We start from the raw sequence: 27,453 nt of genomic DNA on the forward strand, positions 1-27,453 counted from the left end.
CTACTTTGATAAACGGTTCTATGCACATGTTCGATAAAGTAGAATGCGTTGCTTGGCGATTTGGTGCATTGTCTGAAAATAAAAGCAAAGCGCAAATAAGACCGCACACAAGAGACGAGAATACGGGACGGGCGCTCCACGCCCCGGGGAGCGCCCGTCCCGCCTTTTTGTCTCTTTTGTCCCGTCTTTTTTGCGTTCTGCTTTTATTTTCGATAAAATACACTGGACGTGGTTCCTGCCGGCAGCAAATGCGCTTAGTTCCTTCCGAGTGATCTACGAATCATTGCTCACAAAGTAAAGGCCCGAACACACGTACGCGTTGCAGCGCGTCAACGCGTGACTTTTTGACGCGGCGTCGCGCCCTTTCCCTATGGGGAGAGAGGGCGCGCGGCTACGCGAAGCTGCGCGCCCTCCCTCTCCATAGGGAGAGGGCGCGGCGCCGCGTGAAAAGGTCACGCGCTGACACGCTGCAACGCGTACGTGTGTTCGGGCCTTAACGCGACAGTGTGTTCACCTCAGGTGGAAGGGGCTGCTGGCGTACACTCGTATCATGAACGCCCCGGGGCAGCGTGGGTCGAAGGTGGCCGGTATAATGACGTAGTGACCCGGTCGCAGCTCGAAGCGACCGAAGACCTCGCGGTAGTTGATGTACGCCCCAGAGTTGGCCACGTCCGGCGTACGAGCGAAGTGATCCAGAGAAAGACGGCGGAATTGGTCCGTCGCCTGCGTGCGGAAAGCAATAGCGTTATCAATATTTACAGATCCCACATCAGTGCACTATTTCTGTAGCTAACAGGAACACCATGCTGCAAATATCCTGGGTTAATTAATTTCATTTTGCTCACTCGATATCTCACTTGGCAGCACTTGCAATGCACCTGTATACGTACTATAGTTGGGTACAATTTGAGAAGTCCGTAGCATTTCTTCTTCAAAGACGTATGCACACAAGTCTGCATTAATAGGAGCGCGCTCCAGACTGACGTCATGAGCCGGAGGGCGGTGACCTTGCCTTCGGAAAACATTGCCGAGTGCATGGGAGGGACTATTTTTTTAGCATCGGAGGCGATCGACGGCCGTGCTTCGGTAATCTGGGCGGCACCTCTCCGGATTTCCTAAGTTGTATCCGGCTGTAGATACAATTAAACAACCCCATAAATAGCATCGAAAACAGGTTTTATTAACGCAGCCTGTGTTTTGCAGCACTCTCAAGATATGGAATGTAATATAACGTGAAAATTAACATCAATCAGAGCCATAAAAAGAAGCTCGCTAAAATTAGTGTACTTACCCAAGAATTTGATGCAAACTCTCCGAAAAAACATAACAGTTGGTGACCAAGTTGAAACAAGACTGCTATCTTGGGACCTATATAGACAATATCCTTGGTTGCCAGAATATTCCTGTGGCATCCCAATAAGGAATTCGTTCTATATCTGAATTGTCAATGACCTTTTGATTTTTTCAGTGATCAGAAGCCTTCGTCATTTTTTTGTTTTTATTAGTATCCGTGTATCTTTGAACACGTAAGAGATCTGGAAAGCTAAAAAATGACTGCTTGTCCGCACTTCTTCCACACTTCTTCCACCATTTTTAAAGAATGCTGTGATCATAAAGTCTTCCAACAATTAAATGCTGAACATATACTTCCGCTGCATGAAATCAGTTCGCCTGCGAGAAGAAATTATGAGGACTGGCTGCTTTAACGCCGCATCCGTTCACTTACTTGATAGATGACGAATCCTATCTGATGCATGCGCAGGCGGTTCCGTGTGATGAACGCATTGTGGGGTGGATGCACCTGCATTAGTGCCACCACGACGCTCGCCGTGGTGTCATCGGTCGCTGGGACATTGCCTGCACACACGAAAGAGCGGCAGTACTAAACGTGTGGCCGCAAGAAGTCCCGTGTACCACGACTAATCTTCAGCGATACCAACTGCGAAACTACCAACATGTCCCTGGGTTCCGAGACATGTTGGTTACTTGCAGGTGACACCCGGGGCGCACCTTCCGAACATACCGGTGCTACAACGAGGAAGCTACAATGACGCCAGCCAACGCCGCATATTTGTTGCTGCTTCATTGCCAGAATAACGCAATCTGAATGTTATTGGCATCTGTGGCAGAATAGTGCCGGATACCAGGTGCGATATACTTAGAACATTCACGTGACGTCATGAAGACCAAGCTTCAAACCGCGCTTGTACTACAGCATGACCGCTTGAATGACGTCGGTACAAGCCATCTATAATGCATACAGGGACCGGCGACTAGTCTTCAGGTATATCTACTGCGCTGTCGCCTGTGTACACGTAAAATAGCTATAACGCGTAGATTTTCAGCGCGACATCGAGACCTCGGAATCGTAAGCAAAGCCAAATAGGCAAATAAAGAGTAACTTTGTTCGCAAACTACCACCCAGCTTTCCTCTTAGTCGGTCAGTCGGTTGCGACCTTCGAATAACGCGTTATTCGAAGGTCGCAGGTTCGGTCCCTGCCCGCAGCAAGTTATCTTTTCGTCCACTTTTCTTTCTTCACATTTACCTCACATTTACTACTAAGAACAACCCCTATACTCTCCTTCGCATTATTGTCTGTTAGTGCTCATTAATATTGTGTATAACAAAGAAAAAAGAGCCCTTAAAATTAACACTTCTTTCCTTCATTCACTAGCGAGTGTAGCTTCCTTTATAGTGTAGCTTCCTATTGATCAAACATTTTGCGCGATAACGTCTTGTTTTTTGTTTTGTTTTTTTCACAAGGTCTGCTTATTAGTAGTTATGTTGAAGACAGACTGACATCCCTATAAATTTAATTTTCCTGTTACTGCATTTAACAAATCGAAAAAAGAAATTCGCTCACCTTGGTCACCTGGTGTGGGCCTTATAGACAACAGGTACTGCGGATTGGTGCTGAACGAGCCTAGGTTGTTTCTTGATCCACCCGAGTTGACGCCGTCGACCCAGACGCCACGGATTGCACGCACCTGAAAAAGCCATCCAAAAAAGAACAAGCCCGTTGAGTTCTGGCGTTCACACAAGTTACTGCAGTTTTCGAGGTAGAGTCCAGATTTAGGCTGATGCCCGTCTAAGTAGTATCAGCACACGGCCGTTTCTGCATGTGCTCTAGGGAAAGAGAGAAATAGAAAGATATGAAGAGGACTGCCGGGAGGATAACCATATATTACCTTCCGGTTTGCTACTCTGCACTGGGGTGGGGAAATAAAGGCAAGAAAGAGGGCGCAGAGAGAGAGAGAAAAAAGGAAAAGAAAACAGAAAAGAGCGCGTACACACACACACACACACACACACACACGCACGCACGCACGCACACACACACACAGAAAAAAAAGAACACACACAGGAAAGTTGTTCTCAATACAGTCGTTGAGAAAGGCCGGTCGATCGCAAGAAGCGCAGTATAGCGCTTGCAGGGCCCTCTTCTGCGAAGTTGTGTCCTGTCATATCGGAGAGCTCTTTTTTCCGACTTAATTCGACGGTCATCCAACTTGTTGAGTATGTTGGAAAGTAATACTCGCTGTGCACTGTACTGTGGGCCGTCGGAAAATATATATCCAACTGTTTCTTCAATGCCGCAGTGGTCACAGGCTGCGGTGTCGGCCATCCCAATGTTGAACGCATAGGCGTTGGTAAACGCAACGCCCAGCCACAGTCTACACAAAAGGGTAGCATCTACACGGCGAAACTTCGATGGGACTGCAATACTTAAGGTTGGATCAAATGAATTAAATTCGGCATGCAAGTGCGCCTCATTGGACTGTGAGGTGGTGCGTTGGCGAGCAAGCAAGCGGAGCTTCCATCCACCACCGGTCCTAGAAAGCGGTAGGGTAGTTCGTCGTCTTCTGTATGAGCGGAGCAGGCCGCTTTATCGGCCCGTTTCTTGCCGATAATTCCACAGTGGTTTGGTAGCCATTGAAAAGGGACTTATGTAATTTCTCAGTTAGGTACTGTATTACCTATGCAGTCTCTAGTACCAGCTGTTCGTGCGATCAGCGGCGTAGGGCTAACAGTAGAGACTGCAGTGCCGCCTTACAGTCGCAGAAGAAAGTCCACTTGTGTGTCGGTTGGTTGATGACGAATTGTAACACGGTACGAAAGGTTGCCAGTTGTGCTGCCGTCAATGTTGTTGCGTGAGATTTCTTGAATTTAGTCATCGTAACCAACCTTGGTATCACGACTGCTCCGGTTGAGGACAGTCTTGAAAAGCGGGGAGAAGGCTCGTCGTCACCCGTCAGTCGACTTTTAAAGACGTCTCTGTATAATCACCTTGCTCACTGTACAGTCGCGCTCAGTATGACTTGCTACACGGGAGCCCGTGGCCTCACGAGTTTAAAGATTTCGCATGGCTTCAACTTGCTTCATTTCTCTAACTAAATATTTTTCTTTCTCGGGAACATCCTCCAGTGAGAGCACAGCGCTTAGTTGTAGAATTAAGGGTTAGTGGAAGGAATGCGCAATCCTTAAACTCGTGAGGCCACGCGCTCCCGTGTTGCAAGTCATATTGAGCGGGACTGTACATATCTGTAAATACAGTTGTTTTTGACAGCGCGAGCGTCCTGAATGTCGGGCCCTTCACTCTGAGGTCTCGCAACCCTTCGTGGTGGCTTCGGCGTCCACGCACCCGGTCCCCCAGTCTCAACACTACGAACTTGCGTTGTACACAAAGCGAGCATATATAGTCATAGGCAGTGTACCTCTCCTGGCTTCTCGGGAATGCCATCGCCGTCGAAATCCGGCCCCAGAGTGCAGATGGAAACCTCCTCGAACTCGCGGCAGAAGTCCTCGTACTTCATCCAGAACTCGCCGTCACCGTGCTGGCGCCACTCCATCTGCTTCTTCGTCTCGACGTCCACCAAGGACCACTGGGGATCCCTGTACAGAAGGAGTCGTTCACGGCCTATGGTTGGCACTCGCTACATCACATAATTTCCACTGAAAAGACACACGCCCGTCTCGACGTGTTTGTGTTTCTTTCATGCGTTGCGTGCCTCTTTAGCGACTAATATGTCACACAGATAGATCCCTTAACAGGTACGCGCAAGGCGGGAAGTGGCTTGCACTGAAACGATGTGGTTGCCGTAACTTTAGCCTTGGCCGTAAATCATTCTGTGGGCTCACTGACATTCAACGACGATATGATTCTGGGGTCAGCAATAATTCGATAGACATTCGATAATGTTATCGTTACTTAGGTTTGTAAAACTCCAGAATTCAAGTCATGCTTTGTATAGGTTAGATATACATGTAGAGCATGATATACATACAAACACCCTTATCCTTACAGGACTGTGCATAAGTTACACACTATTCCGTCGTCACTATCCCTTCATCACTAACCCGTTGATTCCAATCTTCGATCGAAAGCTCCAAGCGAGGTTCAGGCCTCGCGAATACGGACTGTGCTTTTCTTCTCTCAGAACCCGCTTATCCTCACCAAGCTGCGCATACGCGGAGTTTCCACCTTTACACTTCGGAATATGCGGTACGTCCATCGAAAACCACCAAAAGGCATAAAACTTTTCGCTTTCCCAACGAGCTTATGATGCGCATGCTGTACCGTTATACAAGTAACAAGTGCGACATTTCTATTCTCCGGTGTGCGCTGTTGTCCCAAAGCCGTGACAGGGTGAGCTTATCTCGAAATATTAGTAGATACACGAAATACTCGTCTTAATATTGGTCTAACTTAAGCTGCATAGAATCAGGCAGGAATGTGCTGATGATAGCTGATTTTCTTTCTCTGTTTTTGGCGCAAGGGCAACTGTGGCCAAAGAGCGCGAAACGTAAGATCGCTGGTCGACTCATACAATAGCAGTTGAAAAGCTGGAGGATACAGCACCAACAGTGGTGTATAGGGCCTAAAATTAGCTTCGACTAATGAATATAGGTAAACACAGTTCTAAAAAATAAAGGCAAAACGCATGGCCATTACAAGTTCACGCCGCCTCAGCAACAGTCCTAAAAGTAAAAATAAAGTGAGAATGTTAGGAAAAAGGGAGAGTGCAGGCGAGGACAACGCAAGAAAAAACAGAGAAAGAAATAAAGACAGAAAGAAGGGGTGTTATTATTATGGTTGCTCTTTGCTTCGGGTAGGAAATAAAAAAATTACATGACAGGTGCAATTCGAAATGGTCGGAAAGCGTCAGCAACCTGCCGTTGGCTTCACTAGGGCCACGGTAATGATGATGTGTGCGGTTTATGTAAGACTTAATTGTGCTGGCTTGCGCGTACGCATCGCTCCAGTCGCCGGTCCACTCGATGCCGTTCCCCCAGGGGTTTCGCACGCGCAGCAGGCAGGCGTCGTTGCCGTTGCTCAGAGCCACCCGACGCACGGCGCTCACCGTGTACGCGTGGCCCGACACCAGGCCATTGGGGTCGGCCGTTGTGGCCAGCCACCAGTCACCCTGCAAAGTTGGGCGCCGTTAACTATCAGCACAGAAGCGTGCCCTCTTCTTGGGACGTTAAAAAAAACGTGCCCCTTCAAAGCGATGGCAAAACTAAACTTAAAGCAAAACTAAAACCCTCAAACCTTGAGCGAGGCAGCCGCCGTGGTTGTGATTGAACGACTGCCTTATTCGGACAAAAGAAATAACGCGTGAACGAAATTTCTTGGCCCGGCGTATAAAAAAACCCGCATAATCCCTTACGCATTCGCCTAAGACGACTCGAAGGCGAAATCCGCCTTCTTTTTCATCTGAGTCGATGTAGAGATCCTCGCCCCTCCCCCCCCCTCCTCCATTTTTCCGAAAGTTTTCCGCTCCTAAAGTGGTCTTGACTGCCACCAGGTTCAAAGGCATTGCAAGCTTTCTGTACCTGACCTGGTTTTGCACAGCCTCCGTGATCGGCCCTCCTTTGACCAAGTGACGATGTCGTGTGATGGCGACATCCCTATTGCAAAACCAAGGAGGTTAAACAAAATTGCTGGAGTGGCGATTATTGCGCAAGAGTGAAGCCATGCCCACCACAAGATGGCGGCTGCGCCCGCCATCTTAGTAGAGGCACGAAGAACCATCGGCGTTTGGCGAAGGAAAGCGCGCATTTTCCTCGCACGCCAGACGAGTTTATTATGTCAACTTCTACGGCCCACATATTTCTCCAAGTGTGTCTTTGTCTTACTAGTTTTCGAAAATAAACCTCAAAGTCATGGCAAGTTTTATTGGAGATCAATCGCCAATACTCCTCTCGACGGGTTACTTTTGTCGGCAACAACGATCCTTTATTTTATAATTAACGTAGTTTTTACGCTAACAGATCAAAGCCATTTGATCTCTAAGTAGGCACCACCAGAAAAGAGCATGTTTCCGAGCACATTGGTGGGCAAAAGCTGGCTTCACTTTTGCTGGCAAGGCGTTGCGAGAGCTTCCACTCCAGAATTTTAGATGCGAAGTATCTTAAGGCGGAGCTCAATCCGGTGGTGGTGGTGGTGTGCGGCGTGACCACCCTTACTGCGCATACCCTCCCCACACACCTCCTCTCCCCTCCCCCTCACCATTCCCCCTGTCCGCTACCCCTCTATCCTTTCCTCTCTCCACTCACCCTCTCCCATTCCCATTCCCATCCCCCTTTCCCTCTCCCCTCCCCCTCTCCCATACCCCTCTCTACTTCCCTCTCCCCTCCCCCTTTCCACTCTTCATCTGAAACGCGGGCTAGACATGCCGAAATTCTCTCCTGCGCAACGCCGCGATGAGCTCGAGCGCATGCGCGTCCCCTCCCCTTCTCTCTCCTCTCCTACGCTGCCCCCCTCTCGCCCGCCTGTCGCGTTCTCCGCTCGCCCTGTGAGAATTAACAGCCAGGCTAGATGGAAGATACGACGCGCGTAGCGTCCTTCTTCGCGTTCCACGACGCGAGGTTGTAGCATGCCCAACGAACGCCAACGGAACGCGATCGTGCAAGTGCTCCGGCTTCGCATCGGCTCATGGTCCCCTTTAGCGGGAGATGGTGTAATTTTTTTTAACATCCTTGGGCAAAACCCAGCGCCACTGGGTACCAGCGTCCAGTGCCTTGCCTGATTATGGGCCCAGCGTCGCGCTGGATACTGGGCCGCTGGAGCGGCGTTGTATTGGGAGGCGCTGGGTACTCCAGCGCAAAACGGCTCTACAGCGTTAAAACGGCGGTGCCTACGTTCCCTGCATAAATATATTAGTACAGAAAGTCATATAGAAATCATTAGTACAATAAAAAAAAGTAGGGGTGTGCGAATATCAAATTTTTCGAATACGAATCGAATACGAATATCCACCTTCGAATATCGAATCGAATATCGAATATCCAATATCCAAGGAAAAATGCCTGCACAGTAACAATATTTTATTTAACATGCAGCTATTTCAAAAAAAAAGCATTAACAGCCTGACTGGCAACACAACATATACTGCTATCTCCAGAACACAATGTCCAGGCTAGCACAATGCACATCACAACACAAGCAAATATCACGGCACAATGAAAGTAATGACTAGATGTTATCATGAAGAAATAAGAGTTGCTCCACATGATCAGGCAGCAGGCGCTCCCTTCTAACAGAGACAACCCCCCCCCCCCCCACCACCCCCACTGCCACTGAAAAGGCACGCTCGCTTGGAGGTACATGGGGCAAAGCTTTGCCAGACTGGGGTATCTGAAGGTGCCTACAGTCCGCCACCAGTCACATGAGTCACTGTCTTTCTTCAGAAGTGGTCCCGCATAGTGAACAAGTGGTAGTGCGGCACGTTACGGCCGCATAATATTGAAAATGTATGGTTACATGATCGCCAACAGCGCTGCACGTCGGAGATGCACCAGCAATAAATAATACGTATTGGGGCGCTCGTCGCAGGCAGATATCGTGCCTCCGTGTACTTACGATGTTTATCGCTCCTCTCGGCAACGTTTTTAGCTATAGGAACGCAGCAGAAATGTGGAAGAAGAGTTATTTTATGCATGATAATCGAATCGCATTCGAATTTTTCGAATAATCGAAGTTATCGAATATTGGAAACATTTCGAATACACAATATTCGAATCGAATACGAATATTTCGAATGTAATATTCGACGAATATTCGAGACTTTCGAATATTCGCACACCCCTAAAAAAAGCCGTATGAAGAAAAAAAAAAGCTCCAGCAAGAGGATTCGAACTCCCCTCCTCCCAATCTCGGAGCGAGTACTCTACCACTGCGCCACGCTGATTTTTTTTTTTTTGCTTTATTACTTGTTATTAGACACGTACATCAAACAATAAGGACATGAAAGAAAAGACAAAAGTTGTGTCAGTCCCACTGGACAGACACAAATTTAAAATTCCTTGAGCGCTGTCAAGAGTTCTACCCTCGACAACCACTCAGGTACAAACTCCTGAGCTTTCTGGAGTTCCACAAACTTAGTCATACACTCACGAAAATACATCCGTGCGGGCCGTGCGTCAGAATCGCAATAAAACCCCGCCATGCGAGCCCGCCATAAACAGTGAAGGCCAATTAGCATAATCAAGTCAAAAGGGAGTCCCTCTTCATCATTTACTGGCAGAAATCTTATACCATGTGGATCTAACGGTAAATCCTTCTTTATCGTCCTTTGAAGCACATCCCAAAAATAAACTCCTTCCCAGCAATGTAAGAAAACGTGGTATATAGTTTCCGGTTTTTTACTGATGAGGCAATCTGGCCCCCAAGGTAAGAAAAGACCACGGTCTTCTTGAAATGCCTTGACAGATAATGTACCTGTATGAAGCTTAAAAAAGAAAGACTTCGCAGCAGGAGCCACTTGCATTCTCTTCACCCTCTTAAGCACATCTTGCCCTTGACTTCCAATGTATATGGCTCGGTATAGAGGTACAGGTAGAACAGCATCACATACATCTTTGTAGAGCTTTTTACGTGTCACTGAAAACAGATACTCATTAGAAAATCTAACAGATAAAAAGCGTACACTTAGAATAACCTTCTTAAGATACCCGCAGACAGCGCCTGTCATGTGATTCGTACCAACCACATATCCAGGTAAAGCCCGCATCGGTCTCAGTTGACACACCGTACGCAGGAAAGGATCATTTGTGTTGCGGAAGAAAAGGAACCTGTTTACTACTTGGCGTATGAAAAGATGTGGTAATCCCAACCCTCCCTGTTTCACTCGTCTAAACAGATTAGTTCGTCTGCATCTCTCCCAATTCGACGCCCAAACGAAAACTGCGAATATGCGATGGAGCTTCTGTATGTTTGCCCTTGAACAATGCAATACTTGCATAACATACCAAAGTTTTGCGGCAAAGAACAGATTGCAAACAGTCGCTCTCGAAAACATTGACAGGTGATTACCGTTCCATCTGTTGGCTTTCAGCTGAATTTCTTTCGCTTGTTCTTGCCAGTAGTTCTGACTATTTTGCCAATGTTAAGTGGGTGACCACACCCGTTAAGTACCGTGGTATCCCACTGGAATATTATAAAGATACTGCGCCACGCTGAAACATGCCAAATTGGTTTCAAAAAGGGCTAGTCAATACAGTAAGACAGCGTTTCGTTTCATATTTCGGTGTCGCGTATTCAAGGAAGACACAATCTTCCTTTCCAAATCACGCTTGCTTCTTTATTAGACACAAACAAAGGGTGGCCGGAAACGAATGAAATGCCCAAAATGGGAAGAGCGCTAGGATTCTTTAAGAATTCCCGTTTTGACTCCGAAAAATATCCAATGGATCGAGGAGCCGGGTAGAGTTTGGCGGCTGTTACTGCTGATTTTTAATAGCCGTTTCTCGCCCTTGCTAATGATGAACATGTATAGAAGCTTTATGATGACTCGTTCGATAAACACGCGCCTACATGAATTCATACTGAGTAGTGTTCTCGCGCGAGCGACGATATTACTGCGGGGCGGGCGTGTCTGTATTCTGTCTTGCTGTTCAATCGATACATACAACTATAAAACCGCTCCGCAAAAACAAATACAATTAGTTGAACAAAGATGCCGGTGTGTTAGTTCACTAACGCGTACCAGTTGACAGGTATGTGTTCTGACGTATGAGTCAGAGAAGTACCGGCGAGTGCGGCCGGCTGCATTCGGTGAGCCGGCGTTTGTTGCTGAAAGCGCGTCGCATCGATGGTCATCGCTCCTTGTGCGGACACCGTACACAAGAAAACATGGTTTAATTTAGGTAAACGGGTGTCCAGACTATACTTCACAGTAAATCTTACAAGTTGGAATTGCGTGTACTTAAACCAAGAAGCGCCGGTGGCATGTAGACGGACTCGGCCGGTACGCTAGGCCTAACACTCGCTGGGAGCCGCACTGGGTAGGACCGATCTCGGCGCAGATGAGTTGCGATGGTTGAAGTTTCTGCATTTTAGCCTCAACACCTTTTTAACTGTTACCTAACGTATAGCTGAAGTAAGTGGAAGTGCGAGAATTGCCCGAGATGCGTTTCCGGTGTAGCGATATCGAACGACGGCTGTTTTTCTGGCCTCCGTTGGGAGGGGTCGCGAAGCCAGAGCTCATTTACTTCTTGCCAACTGCACGGCGATGTAACGATTTGCTCTGTATGTTCATACCAACGCCTCCAGACTTATAAACATTACAATATGAAGTCATTACCGCAACACATCACGAATGCAAAACTGATATATATGATTAACTGTAGAAACAGCGCTAAAGACGGGACGAAGAAAGGACACAAACCACAGCGCCGTGGTTTGTGTCCTTTCTTCGTCCCGTCTTTTAGCACTGTTTCTACAGTTAATCATGAACCAACCAACCCAAATGCGTACCTTATTGATATATATGAGCGGCATGCATAAAATGTGTATTCATTGCTGCTACGTGCTCCGCAAAAATTAACGACATTATTGGCACTGCATGAATAAAAAAAAAACGTGGTAGAAAGCAAAATGATCGGTTTTGGCTGCTTTGGGTTATTAACATATTTTTTTCCACATTCGACAGGGAAACATTAAAAGTGACCGTGATTTTACATATATATATCACGTATATCATGAAAATAGTGCGCATCTCCTCGTCTTTCTCTGCCAAGCTAGAATTTGTGACACATGTTTGGGACCCATTAAGATAGCATCTATAGGTACCATCGAATCAGATATTCGATATTCAACGATACCAAAGCATTCCACAGCGAACGATACTGAAAGCAGCGCGCGGCACTGGCAGAACAGTGCAGGCTTTAGTATGTGCCAGCGCACGCCAGTGAGAATTCCCGCGTCTCCAGCGCTTCCCAGTGAGCGCCAGCGTCACAGCGGCAAAGCCAGTGCCCCTATACCAGTGCGACCAGCTCTTTCCCAGTGCTTTCACCGGAGTCCCAGTGAATTCGAGCGTGTACCAGTGCTCCCAGTGCGGTCCAGCGCCAAAAAACGTACTGGTATCACGCTGGGGGTACTGGAACGGCGCTGGATTTTGCAATAGGGATGTTGTGATGTCATCAAGATGTCATGATGTAACATCATGATCACATCACAAATTATGGCGATCTGTGACGTCATGATGATGCCACAATGTGGCGTAATCACGTAATAATGATTTTTTGCATTACTCGAGTTTACGCCGCCGACGCTGTAGGTCAATTTTCGAGTTTGATAAGAGATACTAGGCTTTCGTCTTAATTACAATAACTTCAGGTTTTACGTGTCAAAACCGCGATATGATTATTAGGCACGCCGCAGTGAAGGCTTCTCTGAAAGCTTGCTCGGCCGCCGATCCTCCAATGCTTGGTCAAAGGAGGGCCGATCACGGAGGCAGTGTAAAACCTGGTCAGGTACAGAAAGCTCGCAATGCCTCCGATCCTTCCATCGGTTCGGAGGCATTGTGAGCTTTCTGTACCTGACCTGGTTTTGCACTGCCTCCGTTATCGGCCCTCCTTTGACCAAGCGACAATGTCATGTGATGACGCGACGTATTTCGGCAATCTGTGACGTCATTTGACGTCTTATAGTGACGTCATCATGTGATGAAATTTTTTGGACTAGTCATGTTGGCGCCGACGGTTAGTTTTGGCGTTTGATGAAGCATCTAAGTCCTTTGCCTAAAAACTTTCAGTACGAAGAAAAATGGCAAAAATTTCCTCGTTAAGATTGCTATGCATCAGAGTTGCCAGTTCCGCTTGTAATAAGCGGATTTAGGCTTCTTTTTTTTTTCGCCAAGTCGCTTGTAGAATTCTCCAGTCGCTTGTCGCATTTTCTGGGCCTCTGCGTTTTTTAAACAAATATAGTTATTTTAGTGGTCATCGCGTTCACCAATAGCGCGTTTGCCGTTCACTAATAGCGCGTTTGTCGATGATTTTGAGTAGTTGAGTATTGAAGTCAAACATACGTTGGGGGAATCAACAAGTAACATTAATCATGGACTGGCAAACGTGTATTCAACCTAATGTAGATTACTTTGGAGACAATGTTAAAAAGTAAATATGTGCTTTCGCTCATAGTTGCGGATATTCTAGCTGTACAAAATAATCAGTGATTTTTTTCAACTCCCCTTTGTATTTGAGTGCATTTTTTCATTAAAATTAAAAATATTTTCAAGAATCGGGAAATTAACTAAATTTCCTTTTTTGGCTTCTCTTGTGATGATTATTAGCTTGTTATGTTTGTAGCATTTGGTAACTCTGTTATGCATGCTGAGCTAAATTTAACGAAGCAGTACATGACTGATAAATGCTTAAAAAATTACATCATCTCGCGCTAAATGGGACCATGAGGCGACGCGAAGCCGGAGCACTTGCACGATCGCGTTCCGTTGGCGTTCGTTGGGCATGCTACCGGCCTCGCGCCGTGGAACGCGAAGAGGAACGCTGCGCGCGTCGTGTCTTCCCTCTAGCCTTGCCGTTATTTCTCACAAGGCGATCGGGGAACGCGGTCATCAGGTGTGCGAGAGGGGGAGCGCAGGAGAGGAGAGAGAGGGGGAGGGCACGCGCATGCGCTGGCGCTCATCGCGGCGTTGCACAGGAGAGGGGCACTACATCTCCCGCCAAAGGGGACCATGAGGCGATGCGAAGCAGCGTTTCGGCATGTCGAGCCCGCGTTTCAGAGGGGTAGTGGAAAGGGGGAAATAGGGAGAGGTGAAGTGGAGAGGGGAGAAGGAGTGGGGAGGGGGTTGTGGAGAGGAGGTATCTGGAGAGGGTGTGCGCATGCGCAGTAAGGGTGGTCTCGCCGCACACCGCCACCACCACCACCACCGGTTTGAGCTCCGCTATGAGATGCTTTGCATCTAAAAAGCTTTTCTGCTGCACGCTTTGCGGAGGCAATGTACCCGCGACATTACGGGCAGTTCATGAGGCGGCGTGCATGTAACATATAATATTTTTTAAGTTACAATAAAGCGCAAGAACTTGAGATGGAGATGAATACGCACACGCAAAGCCCAACATCGACTCGCCATAACGAAATAATCTTTTTTCACTTGATCAGTGGTCAGAACTTGTACTGCTTTGAGTGTTATTTTTTATTGGATAGAGAAGTGCTGCAATTACATGGACGTCATCTTCATCTGTGCAAAGCAAGTTTGATCACCGGAGGCCGGATTTTTAGGCATTTAAAAAACGCGTTTTAGACGCCGAAAATAGGCACGCAAAACAAAGTTTTAGGCCTATTATAGGCCCAATAAATTTTTACTTAAATGCAAATAACTTCAAAAGAGAGAGGTACACGACCCTATCTACAAGAGGAGAGCAAGGAATGATATTGTTTATGATAGCACAAACGCGCATACAGTCCATAGCCGTGCAATTGTCCTTTTCCTGCACGGTTCGCACAACACGGTCTCTCGTTTTGTTCATTGCCATAGCAAGTCATGTGTCCACTGTCGAGTCAACACACTTCTGGGTCTCTTTCTTTTCGGCATGGCTGAGAAGGGCAGAGCCGGAGCGGATAGCCAGACCAGTAAAAGACCAGAGGGGAGGGGTGCCTCCTATTGACCGGCTCGAATCGCGTAGGGACAATTTTCTCCCCTGTCGGTGACAAGGAGGTTTAAAAAAAATTCTGGAGTGGAAGCTCTCGCAACGCCTTGCCAGCGAAAGTGAAGCCAGCTTTTGCCCACCAAAGAGCTCGGAAACATGCTCTTTTCTGGTGGTGCCTACTTGGAGATCAAATGGCTTTGATCTGTTAGTGTAAAAACTGCGTTAATTATAAAATAAAAGATCGTCGTTGCCGACAAAAGCAACCCGTCGAGAGGAGTATTGGCGATTGATCGCCAATAAAATTTGCCATGACATTGAAGCTTACTTACGAAAACTAGTAACACAAAGACACACTTGGAGCAGTATGTGACCCGTAAAAGCTGCCATATTAAACTCATCGGGCGTGCGAGGAAAACGCTCGCTTTCCTTCGCCAAACTCCGATGGTTTATCGTGCCCCTACTAAGATGGCGGGCGCAGCCGCCATCTTGTGGTGGGCACAGCTTCACTCTTGCGCAATAATCGCCACTCCAGACGAGCACCTTAAAAAGTAAATTACAAACAAAACAAAAGCCGCGTGCACACCACATTTTTCTTTATTTCTTTGCTATCTGCAGTTTCGCATTCGCCCACCGCATGCGCCATGTCAGCGCGGCGGCGTGTGCTCACCGGCGCGTCCCCTTTCACTGCTGTTAGCGGCTGTTTTCCGGAAGTTCGCTGAAATAGAGGATAAGGTTGGAACCCATAAAGTTCTTAACGGTCAATGTTGCCGGCTAGCATGAATCATTGTCTCAAACTGAACGTGAAAGCAAAACTACCCCGATTTTGAAAATAGGCATTTAGGCACAAACGCCAAAAGTAGGCATTTATAGGCACAATAAAAACACCATAAAAGGCGTTGTTAACCTCTAATTCATGTCCATATGTCAAAGTGACGTGATAGCAGCCCAAGGAACAAAATAGGCATTTGCCTAAAATCCGATCCCCAGTCATCTCAAGTCGGCTACAACTTAAGATCACACACAAGTTCTGCCCCCGACAGTTCCGAAACTGCGGTGCGACTGCCATTCATCTGTGCAATTGAGTCGCCCTAGGTAGTTTGCGTTGTGAACACAAGTATGTTTTCGCTCTTAATGTAAATACTGCTCATATTAAGAATTAAACCTCAGTTGTCCACACTTAAAATATTACCTTGCCCCGAACAGTGATGCCGGAATTTTTGATGAAGTTTGCCAGGACGTTCAAGTTTTCGAACAAAATAAAACAGCGACAAGGACACTTGTACGTATAAGAAAATCAGCTACTTGATACACGCGAAAAGTGTCTGACGTCACGGAAATGAACAAATGCAATCATATGGCGCTACCAGACGTTGCAACCAAAAAATTCAATTAGATGGCGCAACAAATTACACGGTGCAACCAGCGTCGGTCAGCGAACGCTGTGAACATTCATACACAGGTTTTAGCAGACTATAGGTATCTTCATCTTCGAAGCGCTAAGGAATAAAGAGCCGGCAAAACGGCCAAATCAGAAGTGCTGGAGATCCGAGAACTTGCCTTGCGCGAACAAGTGACGAAAGCACCGTGCTCGGACGCCTTGAGAAGGAATCCGAACAAGTTCTCTGGAGCGTCCTGCAAGTCGTACCGCTCGGCCAGACCACTGGTCAGGTCAACCATGGCGTCCATGGCCTGACCCCCTTCTAGGGCCTCGTAGCTACCGTGTAGCCTGCACAGAACCGGTTCATTTCACTTCATTATGTCAGCTGTCATTCAGTACATTTCGCTGTCTTGGATCGCTCTCTATCGCAGAAGTGGACCACGTTGCGAGGCGATCCATGGTTTCCTCCAAGAACTAGAAGCTCCAACGGTCGGAACACATCGACAAGCCACAGATGAGCGTAAGGTTCTCCAGTGGGGGGGGGGTGATGGCAGTTTCACTTCAGCCCTCCCACTGCCCCATATTGGTGTAGTACGAAAGAAAACAAGATCCGTAATAAATGCAAAAAATGTTGCAGTGGCCTAGCTCGGCTATGTCAGGAAAACGTAGCGTTAGCAAAGGTTCAGCTGATTGTTCTTAGCTTTCCTGATTGTCTAGGAAAAGCTTGATTATCATGCTTACTGCTGCTCCAATGACACACACATGGTATACATATTATGTGGCGCATATGTATATTTATTTTGCCAGGCAACTACTTCGGTATCCGATTAGTTAAACTTCCCCGCTCTTCTGCGCCGTTGAGCAGCATTTGCGCTCTTCTTCTCCATGGCTAAACCACACTAGCAAACGCCAGTCAGAGGCGCTATCAAGCGGCTCCAACGCAGTGTCAGAGGGCGACTGTACAGCGAAGGCGAATAGCTGCGCGAGCGCCGGCGCCAGCATGTCTACCTCGGCTACGACGTCACTCCTCTGGAAAGCGCAGGCGGGCGGCAGTGAGTAGCGCGCGGCAGCGGCGGAGTGCGCGGGAGGTGCCGGCTCCGATGCGCCAGCTCTGTGACATCACTGATCCTCGCGCATGCGCAGCATGGCTCTTGAGGAGCCACGCGAAACTGGCTTGGCTAGGCCAGTGTGGCTAACGCTACAAAAGTGAAAATTAAGCGATGAGGTGTTTCACAGCCTGCCATTTGTACCTGCTTTCCGGAGGTAAAAGAGGGAAGGGAATGCAGCATCAGCTGGGAGTCCACGGCCGCCATTATCGTCAAAAAGCCTCATGCACCCGTCACGGTGGTCAGTGGTTATGATGCTCGACTTCTGACCCGAAGGTCACGGGATCGAATCTCGGCAGCGGCGGCCGCATTTTCGATGGAGGCGAAAATGCTTGAGGCCCATGTACTTAGATTTAGGTGCACGTTAAAGAACCCCATGTGGTCGAAATTTCCGGAGCCCTCCGGCGTCCCTCATAATCATGTCATGGTTTTGGGACGTTAAACCAGCAATTATTTAAAAACCCGCATGGCCCTTGCTCTACACATTAAATAACGACGGTACAGGTCCGACTAAAAGGTACGGGGCAGACTTGGTGCCCTTTTGATTGAACAGGGAGAGGTGAGGCCTTCCCCCCTTTGGGCATGGCTATGGACAAGCCCACAAATACCACCAACACACCTTGCAAGCCACCTCTGAAGGGCCACCAGCAGTAAAAGTAGACCCGGCTTACTCCCTCTCTTGTTTTCTTGACCTTAACAGTCGCCGCGACACACAAACAACACTTACAATAAAAAGGTATACCCAGTTATACATGAGGGAGGTGGTCAATCCTGTCCAATCTGCTTTTCTTTTTGTTATTTTTCCGAACTAACATTTCCAGTGAGCTTTTTCGGCGCTAAAGGATGTAACCTGCAACTTTTAGTTGACCAGAGCTTATGCTTACTTAAGACGTGCACCCAGATCAGCCACAGTTTGTGCATAAGTGATGTAATCTACGTCAGGAATTTGAAAGTCATTGCCTTTCGAATTAAAATCATCGCACAACATTCATACTTTCACCTCGCGCAGCAAGAAATTTTTTTGTTCAAGAATTAATCAACTCATCTGAATTGTGTATTTAACTGTTAACAGCTCTCATCATTTCTGCGCTATTTTATTATTTAAATTTGCTTTTCTATAACTGATACAACTGATAATGAAACGAGTTGCATTTCTCATGTAAACTGTTCATTAATATTGCTTTTTGTCTTTCTTGTTTCATCACTTGCTTTTGATTATGTTCATGTTATTTTTTCTAATAGTGAGTATTACCATTATGTTATGTACTGATAGTATTTTTATTGTTAATCATGTTTATTCATTATTATTCGCACGTCCGTATACTAATGCTGTATTTTTTGTAATTAACCCATTCATGTAGCCATAGGAGGTCCCCCTGTCAGCTTCTCTGAAACTTTGGGACCTCCTGCTGTAATACGCTAACCATGTAACTAAACTGAACTGTTTAAGAAACTTGACTTGACTTTAGATTGCTCTTGTTTGAATGCAAAGTAGAATTGAGAGTCTTGGCACTTGCAGCACACCCAGTGGTCCACTTTCACACCATATGCGTATTATGTGTAGTTCCTGCTACAAGCCTCACAGCACCTCGGCGAAAAAATATGGGAACTTGGCGCACTGTCAGCACGTTCATAGGCGTGCGCAGGGGGGGGGGGGGGGCAAGGGGGCGAGAAGGGGGAGCGCAAACTCAGCCCTATACATTGTAGGGGGGGCGAGAAGAGGGGCGCAAGGGCAGCCGCATACATTGACATAATAGGGAAGGGGGCGCTGCGACGAACCTTCACCCCCCCTGAAGGGGAACCCTGCGCACGCTTATGAGCACGTTAGTACAATTTTACTATTGTCAATGCCTGTGCTGCATAGTAACAAGTTGTGATCTTTTCTCTTTTTTCTGTGCTGTACTCAAACAGTGCCAATCAAAGTGCATCTATTACTGTGTTCGGAATGAACGTTACCGCACTGTAATTGAGTCATGACGATTGCGACTGCACAGTGGTGGGCAAAAGAAAGCTATGAAATTACATATGAGTTATGAACTTACATACGACATGGCATAATATATGATACACACAACATTGCGCGAAACAACTATGCCCTGTGGTCAGGCAGACGGTTTCAGAGGTGACGTGCTCAAATCACGTTTGCAGTCAGCAATGAATGAACCGCGACCACAAGAAGAAGCGAATTATCGCGCAGTATGCAACAACGAGAATTCGTATTTTTTGCACAGTCAATTGTAGCAAGCTTAAAAGAAAACTTGTTCTCTTGTTTTTTCAACTTTATTAGCATATGGCACATGCTATATATAGTTACGTGTTGCTATTCGCGTCCATTAGTATGTGCAGTGGAGACGCTTGAAGACAGAATTTTAAATTTATTCCATCGATTCTGCAGTGAAGTCGTCCACCTTTCTAGCAGCAGGACGTTACGAAAGTCGGTCACGTGCTCGATCCGTCCCGTCTCATTGGTCGAATCAACAGAAAGAAAGGGGAGCCTGAAATGGCACGAGATGCTCACTTGGCGTAGGCCTTCTCGAGCAGGGCGACCCAGAACTCTCGCGGGTCGCTACATCTCGAGTAGATGAGCCGGTCCTCACTGGTGGGCAGAAGGTCGTCCACGTACACCACGACCCAGCGACCGAAGCGCCACAGGTTGAAACGCACCGCACCCTTGTACTCCGATCCGTACAGCTGCTGCTCTTGGGGAACAACCTGCGAATGGGTGGTTTGTGGTCACAGACAGTAAGCACCGGTAGCGGTAAATCAATAGAATGATTTTACGCCTTCCTACGTAATTCCAGAGCGTCGCTTTAAAATAGCACCAGCGCCTGTCCCTTCTGATCTTTTGTAGCCTGTCCCGGTCCGCACTGTAAGTTTCACCTTAAAAAAAATGTTTTTACCATTACGCATTTCGTAAGTCCTGTTGAGAAAAACTGTTACAATGCTGGAAGCAATGCCACAAAGAATTTTGCTTAATAAAGGCCAGGTCACCGTAGCCCAGAAGCAAGTACATTTTTAATTCTCTTTCATAAAACGGAAAAGCCACGCGCAATTTATTGCAGGTATATAAATTTAACATCTTAATCTTCCGTATGGCGAATGAATACTTGCCATGCAACATGTTTCCAGTAATATGCCTCAGATTGCGAACTCTCACAATAAAAGGTGAGTGCTATAGGCCCTGCAGACTTCTTTCGGCCCTGAAAGAAACTGTTCTTCGCAAGAGCAAAAGTATGCGTATAGCTCAATAAAAGTGTTTTTTTTTTTTTCGCTGCAGCAAAGCAGTTTTAGTCGATCACCCGTTCATGCGTTCTTGTTTCATTTCCTCCGCCTACCGTTCCTTTCCTCTCATATTTCCTATAATTTATTCTGCTTCCTTCTTCCGCCTCAAACGTCCTCTTTCATTCAAGGGAACGAATTTTCAGGGCTCGTTTCTTTCAGTTTTGACACAACCTAATGAAAACCAGAAGATAATGAAGCAAAGGAAAGTATAGGAGACGTTAATTGTAGTGTTTTAAGTGTATCGTAATAATTTTAATAAAGATGCGAAGACGATAAAGTGGACAAAAAGACAACTTTGCGCCAGCAGGGACCGAACCTGCAACCTTCGGATTACGTGCCCGATGCTCTTATCAATTCAGCTACAGCGACGGTCCTTCTCTCGTTGTTTTAATCGGGTATTTATGTGTATGCAAACCTGGGAGTGGTAGTCAGCGCCGCTTGTAGCCATGACAGCGTGTGGAACACTCTGTTCTTTGCCAGCTGGCGTCACGGAGCACGTGATTCTTTAACGAGCGGACAGCTGACCAATAAGCCGTCGCATATTAACTGAACGCATCAAATCTGCCGGAACGAGAGCCGCGTTGTGAGTGAATGAAGGGATGGAATTTTGAGGGCTCATTTCTTTCAGTTTTTACGCAACCTTAATGAAAACCAGCGAATAATGAAGCCAAGAAAGGTATATGGGACGTTAATTGTAGTGTTTTAAGTGTATCGTAGTAACTGTGATAAAGGTGTGAACCACTTCTCCCTTCATTTCTTCTTCACAGCTTTATCACGCAATTACACAATACCCTTGAAACTCTACAATTACGTCGCCTCTACCTTCTTTGGCTTCATTATCTGCTGGTTTTCATTAAGGCTCTTTCATTCAAGCAACGCGAGCAGCTTTCTCTGGCTTTATTTCTCGCTGCGACACAATTTTATATCAAGCAAATTTTGTTTCCTTTTTTCCAACATGCCATTATCACGTAGTGTTACTGTGACGTATTTTATTTAACTTAAAGATGTTGATAACACTACTTCTTTGCTAATGCATTATTTGACCCCGGAGGCCATATGCTGTGCGTATAACAAAACGGCGATTAATGGAACAATAGCCAGTTTATTTAGGACTGATCTTCTTCCCTTAAAGAGTCCGCGCTATAAATCCCCCAACTTTTACTATTTTGTAGTAGAAAGATCACGACGTCAAAATCATACATTTGGTAGCAGTACAAACATTTCCGCAATAAAGAATGTTAATAAAATGCTTTGTTGGGCGCGTTGGTTCATTCTGTAATAGAGTGAGCGCGAAGGGACGGGACACAAGAAGACAAGAAGCGCTCGTGTAGTCGTCTTGTCTTCTTGTGTCCCGTCCCTTTGCGCTCAATCTATTACAGAAAAATATTAATATTGTCACGTGGTCGTGACGTCGATGAAGACAGCAGTCGGCGTTTGCAGGATGAAACTGTTTATTTGGCCGAACTTGTGGCCGGAAAATGAGAACTAGAACTACAGCAATACACGCTGTACAAATATAGCGGCGAACAGGGCGTCGTCCGTCGATCAACTGACAAGCGGTCAATCGCGTCGGCTTTTATACAGGCGGTATCGAACTTTCCAGCAATATCGCTGGTGGCGGCGTTATCTCTAGACAAAGCTGGAACGTTCGCGTGCGGGGCGCAATCTTAACAGAACGATCTACTATAGACGTGAAGCTTCTCGAACAATGCTTCGCGGACAGCGTCGAGCGTTGATAACCGTCCCTGCCGGTCAAACCCGAATACATCAAAACAAGACAAGAAGTGGGCGTGGCATTGCCCCCCTCTGAAAAAGCATCGTCCCGATGCTTGTGAAAGAACATAGAAGAGAGAAAAAAAAACAAGTGCATACAAAAATAAATTACAATAACAAAGGAAGAAAAATAGAGTCCCCAGGTTCGCTAACGCGCAAAAAACGGCTTAAGGCGCACGACATGGACGACTTCAGGTCGTGCGCGGCGTCGCTGGGAGTTCGTAATGCCGTCCGGGATCACCTCGTAGTCAAGAGCGCCGAGGCGTCGAAGAACCTTGTATGGCCCGAAGTATCGCCGAAGGAGTTTTTCGCTAAGCCCACGTCGGCGTATCGGCGTCCAGACCCAAACATGGTCGCCGGGCTGGTATTCCGCGAAGCGTCGTCGAAGATTGTAGCGACGGCTGTCGGTGTGCTGCTGGGTCTTGATGCGCAGGCGGGCGAGCTGTCGAGCTTCTTCGGCACGTTGTAAGTAAGCGGCGGCATCGAGGTTTTCTTCGTCGGTGACGTTGGGTAGCATGGCGTCGAGCGTCGTCGCCGGGCTCCTTCCGTAGACCAACTTGTACGGAGTCATCTGCGTCGTTTCTTGGACGGCCGTGTTGTATGCGAAGGTCACATACGGAAGGATGGCATCCCACGTCTTGTGTTCGACGTCGACATACATGGCCAACATGTCGGCGATGGTCTTGTTTAGCCGCTCGGTCAGGCCATTTGTCTGTGGGTGGTACGCTGTGGTCCGGCGGTGGCTTGTTTGGCTGTATCTCAGTATTGCCTGAGTTAGGTCAGCAGTAAACGCCGTACCTCTGTCGGTGATGAGAACTTCTGGGGCGCCATGACGCAGGACGATGTTCTCAACGAAGAACTTCGCTACATCGGCGGCACTGCCTCTAGGCAGGGCCCTCGTCTCGGCGTAGCGGGTGAGGTAGTCTGTAGCTACGACGATCCATTTGTTTCCGGTATTGGACGTCGGGAACGGACCCAGTAAGTCCATCCCGATTTGCTGGAACGGCCGTCGAGGCGGCTCGATAGGCTGCAGAAGTCCGGCTGGCCTAGTGGGCGGTGTCTTGCGTCGCTGACAGTCCCGGCAGGTCTTCACGTAACGAGTGACGTCGGCGGAAAGGCGCGGCCAGTAGTACTTCTCCTGTATTCTTGCTAGCGTGCGAGAAACACCGAGGTGTCCAGCCGTCGGGTCGTCGTGCAGAGCCTGGAGGACCTCTGGCCGCAATGTCGAGGGTACCACGAGAAGGCTATCGGCTCGAAGCGGTGAGAAGTTCTTCTTTAGGAGAACACCGTTGCGCAAGAAAAATGACGGCAGTCCCCGCGTGAATACCTTCGGAACAACGGTGGTCCTGCCCTCGAGGTATTCCACAAGGCCCCTGAGTTCTGGATCCGTTCGCTGTCGTTCGGCGAAGTCGTCGGCACTTATGATTCCCAAGAAGGAGTCGTCCTCCTTGTCGTCTTGCGGCGGTGGGTCGACGGGGGCGCGAGACAGGCAGTCAGCGTCGGAGTGTTTCCTTCCGGACTTGTAAACGACGGTAATGTCGAATTCTTGAAGTCGTAGGCTCCACCGTGCGAGGCGACCTGAAGGGTCCTTCAAGTTAGCTAGCCAACACAATGCGTGGTGGTCGCTCACAACTTTGAAGGGCCTGCCGTAGAGGTAGGGGCGAAACTTGGATGCAGCCCAGATGATCGCTAGGCACTCCTTTTCTGTTGTGGAATAGTTCGTTTCTGCCTTTGATAGCGACCGGCTAGCATAACTGATGACCCTTTCCTGCCCGTCAGTCTTCTGCACAAGGACGGCGCCGAGTCCTACGCTGCTTGCGTCGGTGTGGATTTCCGTATCGGCGTATTCGTCGAAATGTGCTAGTATAGGAGGCATCTGAAGGCGTCGTTTCAGTTCTTCAAATGCTTCGATTTGCGCCGTTTCCCACTTGAATGGCACGTCGGTCTTCGTGAGGTGAGTTAGCGGTTCGGCGATTCGTGAAAATTCCTTGACAAAGCGCCTGTAGTAGGCGCACAAGCCGAGAAAACGGCGCACGGCTTTCGTGTCGGTGGGGGGCGGGAAGGCAGCGATGGCAGCTGTTTTCCGCGGGTCTGGGCGAACACCACCCTTGCTGATCACGTGACCCAAAAACAGCAGCTCCTCGTATGCAAAGCGGCACTTTTCAGGCTTCAAGGTGAGGCCAGAAGTCTTGATTGCTTGTAGTACAGTGTCAAGGCGCCGGAGGTGTTCGTCGAAGCTTGAGGCAAACACAATGACGTCGTCCAAGTACACAAGGCAAGTCTGCCACTTCAGTCCAGCCAGCACGGTGTCCATAACGCGCTGGAACGTCGCAGGTGCCGAGCAAAGACCAAAGGGCATAACCTTGAACTCGAAGAGGCCGTCTGGTGTTATAAAGGCAGTCTTCTCTCGGTCTCTCTCGTCGACTTCGATTTGCCAATAGCCGGTCTTGAGGTCCATCGACGAAAAGTACCTCGCGTTGTAGAGTCGATCCAGGGTGTCGTCTATCCGTGGGAGAGGGTAGACGTCCTTCTTCGTGATTTTGTTCAGGCGGCGATAATCGACGCAGAAGCGTAGGGTTCCGTCTTTCTTCTTCACTAACACCACGGGTGATGCCCATGGACTCTTCGACGGCTGGATGATGTCGTCGCGTAGCATTTCGTCGACTTGTTTCTTTATGGATTCGCGTTCTCGCGTTGAAACTCTGTACGGGCTCTGCCGGAGTGGCCTGGCATTTTCCTCTGTTATGATGCGATGTTTTGCGACTGGGGTCTGGCGGATTCTTGACGATGACGAAAAGCAGTCCCTGTATTTCAAGAGCAGGGTTTTGAGCTGTTCTTGTTTATGCTTCGGAAGGCTAGGATTAACGTCGAAAACTGGTTGAGAAGCTTGGTTCGTCGGTGTTGACTCGGAAGAATCGGCGATGGCGAAAGCCATCGACGTAGCCGTGATTTCTTCGATGTAGGCGACTGTCGTGCCTTTGTTTACGTGCTTATACTCGTTGCTAAAATTTGTGAGCATCACTGTTGCTTTGCCTCCCCGCAACTCTGCTATTCCTCTTGCGACGCAAATCTCGCGGTTAATCAACTGGTGCTGGTCGCCTTCAATGACGCCTTCCAGGTCTGCTACTTTCTGAGAGCCGACGGAAATGATGACGCTGGAGCGAGGGGGAATGGTGACTTGGTCTTCCAGCACATTCAAGGCATGCTTCCCTGGCGGCGTGTACCGCGGTAATGCTTTTTCTGTAGATAGTGTTATCGACTTCGATCTGAGGTCGATGACTGCACCATGAAGGCCTAAGAAGTCCATACCAAGGATGACATCTCGGGAGCAATGCTGAAGGACTACAAAGCTTGCGGGATAAATCCGGTTGTTGATGGAGACCCTCGCTGTGCAGATTCCTGCCGGCGTTACTAGGTGACCTCCCGCTGTGCGGATTTCGGGGCCTTCCCAGGCGGTCTTGACTTTCTTCAGCTTCGTCGCGAACGGTCCACTGATGACGGAATAGTCGGCTCCAGTATCGACGAGAGCGGTGACGTTGTGGCCGTCGATGAGAACGTCGAGGTCACTCGTTCGTCGCCTACCGTTTCGATTTGGTCGCGGCGTCGGATCACGGCTACGTCGGTTTGTCCCGCTGCTTCGTCGTTGTGTCGTCAGGTCTTCTTCGGGCCGTGAAGTTTCGACGTCAGGGCTTCGTTCGGCTTGCGGCGTGTTCTTTAGATGTCGTTGCGGCGTTGTCGTCGGCGGCGGAGGATCTTCGGTATTTCGTCGTACAGCAACCGCACCTCCATCGGTTGCTGCCCTTAGTTTTCCGGATACGGGCTAGGTGACCGGCCCCGAGTTGGGCCAGTGTATGGTCGGCGTTGGGGAGAGACGTAGCGGCCTGGCGACGGCGAACGGGAAGGTTGTCGGGGCGTCCATTGCGTTCCCGCGAGGTAGTCGGCGATGTCACGTGGTCTTTCCCCTCGCTGTGGACGCGGCGCGTCGATGGCGAATCCACGCAGTCCCATCTGTCGGTACTGGCAGCGGCGGTAAGTGTGGCCAGCTTCTCCGCAATGGTAACAGAGTGGGCGGTGGTCGGGGGCGCGCCAAACGTCGGTCTTCCTCGGCGTGTATCGTTGGCCGGCTGGCGGGCGGTGTGACGTCGGTGGCGGCGGCGGTGGTGCCTGGCGGCGGAACTGTTGAGGCGGCGCGGCGTCTTGACTTGGGCGAGGAGGGGGGGCGTTGCGTCGGGCTGCAGCAGCATAGGTCACTGTTTGCAGCTGCGGCTGCGCTGACTCGGGGGTGCCCAGAGACTGCTGGATTTCCTCTCGGACGATGTCAGCGATCGACGCAACTTCAGGCTGTGGTGAGGGTAAGAGCTTGCGTAGTTCTTCCCGCACGATCGCTCGGATCGTTTCGCGCAGGTCGTCGGAGCCGACAGCATGAACAACTGGGTTGTCTTGAATCGATCGGCGATTATACTGCCGGTTGCGCATTTCCAACGTCTTCTCAATCGTCGTCGCCTCTGAGACGAACTCTTGGACTGTCGACGGTGGGTTCCGCATTAGCCCAGCGAAGAGCTCTTGCTTTACCCCTCGCATGAGCAAGCGGACTTTCTTGTCCTCGGGCATGGCTGGGTCGGCGTGTCGGAACAGTCTGCTCATCTCTTCCGCGTACAGCACCACGTTCTCGTTTGGAAGCTGCACACGGGTTTCCAGCAGAGCTTCGGCCCTCTCCTTGCGGACGACACTCGTGAATGTGGCAAGGAATCTTGTGCGAAAAATGTCCCACTTTGTGAGGCTTCGCTCTTGGTTCTCGAACCAAGTTCGGGCAGAGTCCTCCAAGGCGAAGTAGACGTGTCTTAACTTGTCTTCATCGGTCCATTCGTTAAAAATGGCGACGCGGTCGTACTTCTCCAGCCAACTTTCCGGGTCTTCAGCAGATGATCCGTGAAAGGTCGGTGGTTCCTTTGGGCGCTGTAGCAGCACGGGTGCAAGCGGCATGGTTGCTGTCATTGTCGCTGTTGTGTTGGTCATGGTCG

General features: G+C 48.6%; 1 protein-coding gene across 1 annotated transcript in view; it reads right to left on the reverse strand.

Annotated features, from left to right (window-relative positions):
- Positions 1–510: 510 nt before the first annotated feature.
- The window catches only part of LOC119391365 (calpain-B), a 39,853-nt gene continuing 12,910 nt past the window's right edge, over positions 511–27,453 (reverse strand). The window contains exons 4-10 of the mRNA XM_037659049.2: positions 19,896–20,089; positions 16,451–16,619; positions 6,254–6,426; positions 4,717–4,894; positions 2,865–2,988; positions 1,727–1,857; positions 511–723 (exon numbers count right to left, since the gene is read on the reverse strand). Coding sequence (XP_037514977.2) covers positions 511–723; positions 1,727–1,857; positions 2,865–2,988; positions 4,717–4,894; positions 6,254–6,426; positions 16,451–16,619; positions 19,896–20,089 — 1,182 coding nt within the window. The remainder of the gene's footprint in view (positions 724–1,726; positions 1,858–2,864; positions 2,989–4,716; positions 4,895–6,253; positions 6,427–16,450; positions 16,620–19,895; positions 20,090–27,453) is intronic.

Source organism: Rhipicephalus sanguineus, chromosome 4 (assembly GCF_013339695.2).
Source record: "Rhipicephalus sanguineus isolate Rsan-2018 chromosome 4, BIME_Rsan_1.4, whole genome shotgun sequence".
In the NCBI taxonomy this organism is placed as follows: Eukaryota; Metazoa; Arthropoda; class Arachnida; order Ixodida; family Ixodidae; genus Rhipicephalus; species Rhipicephalus sanguineus.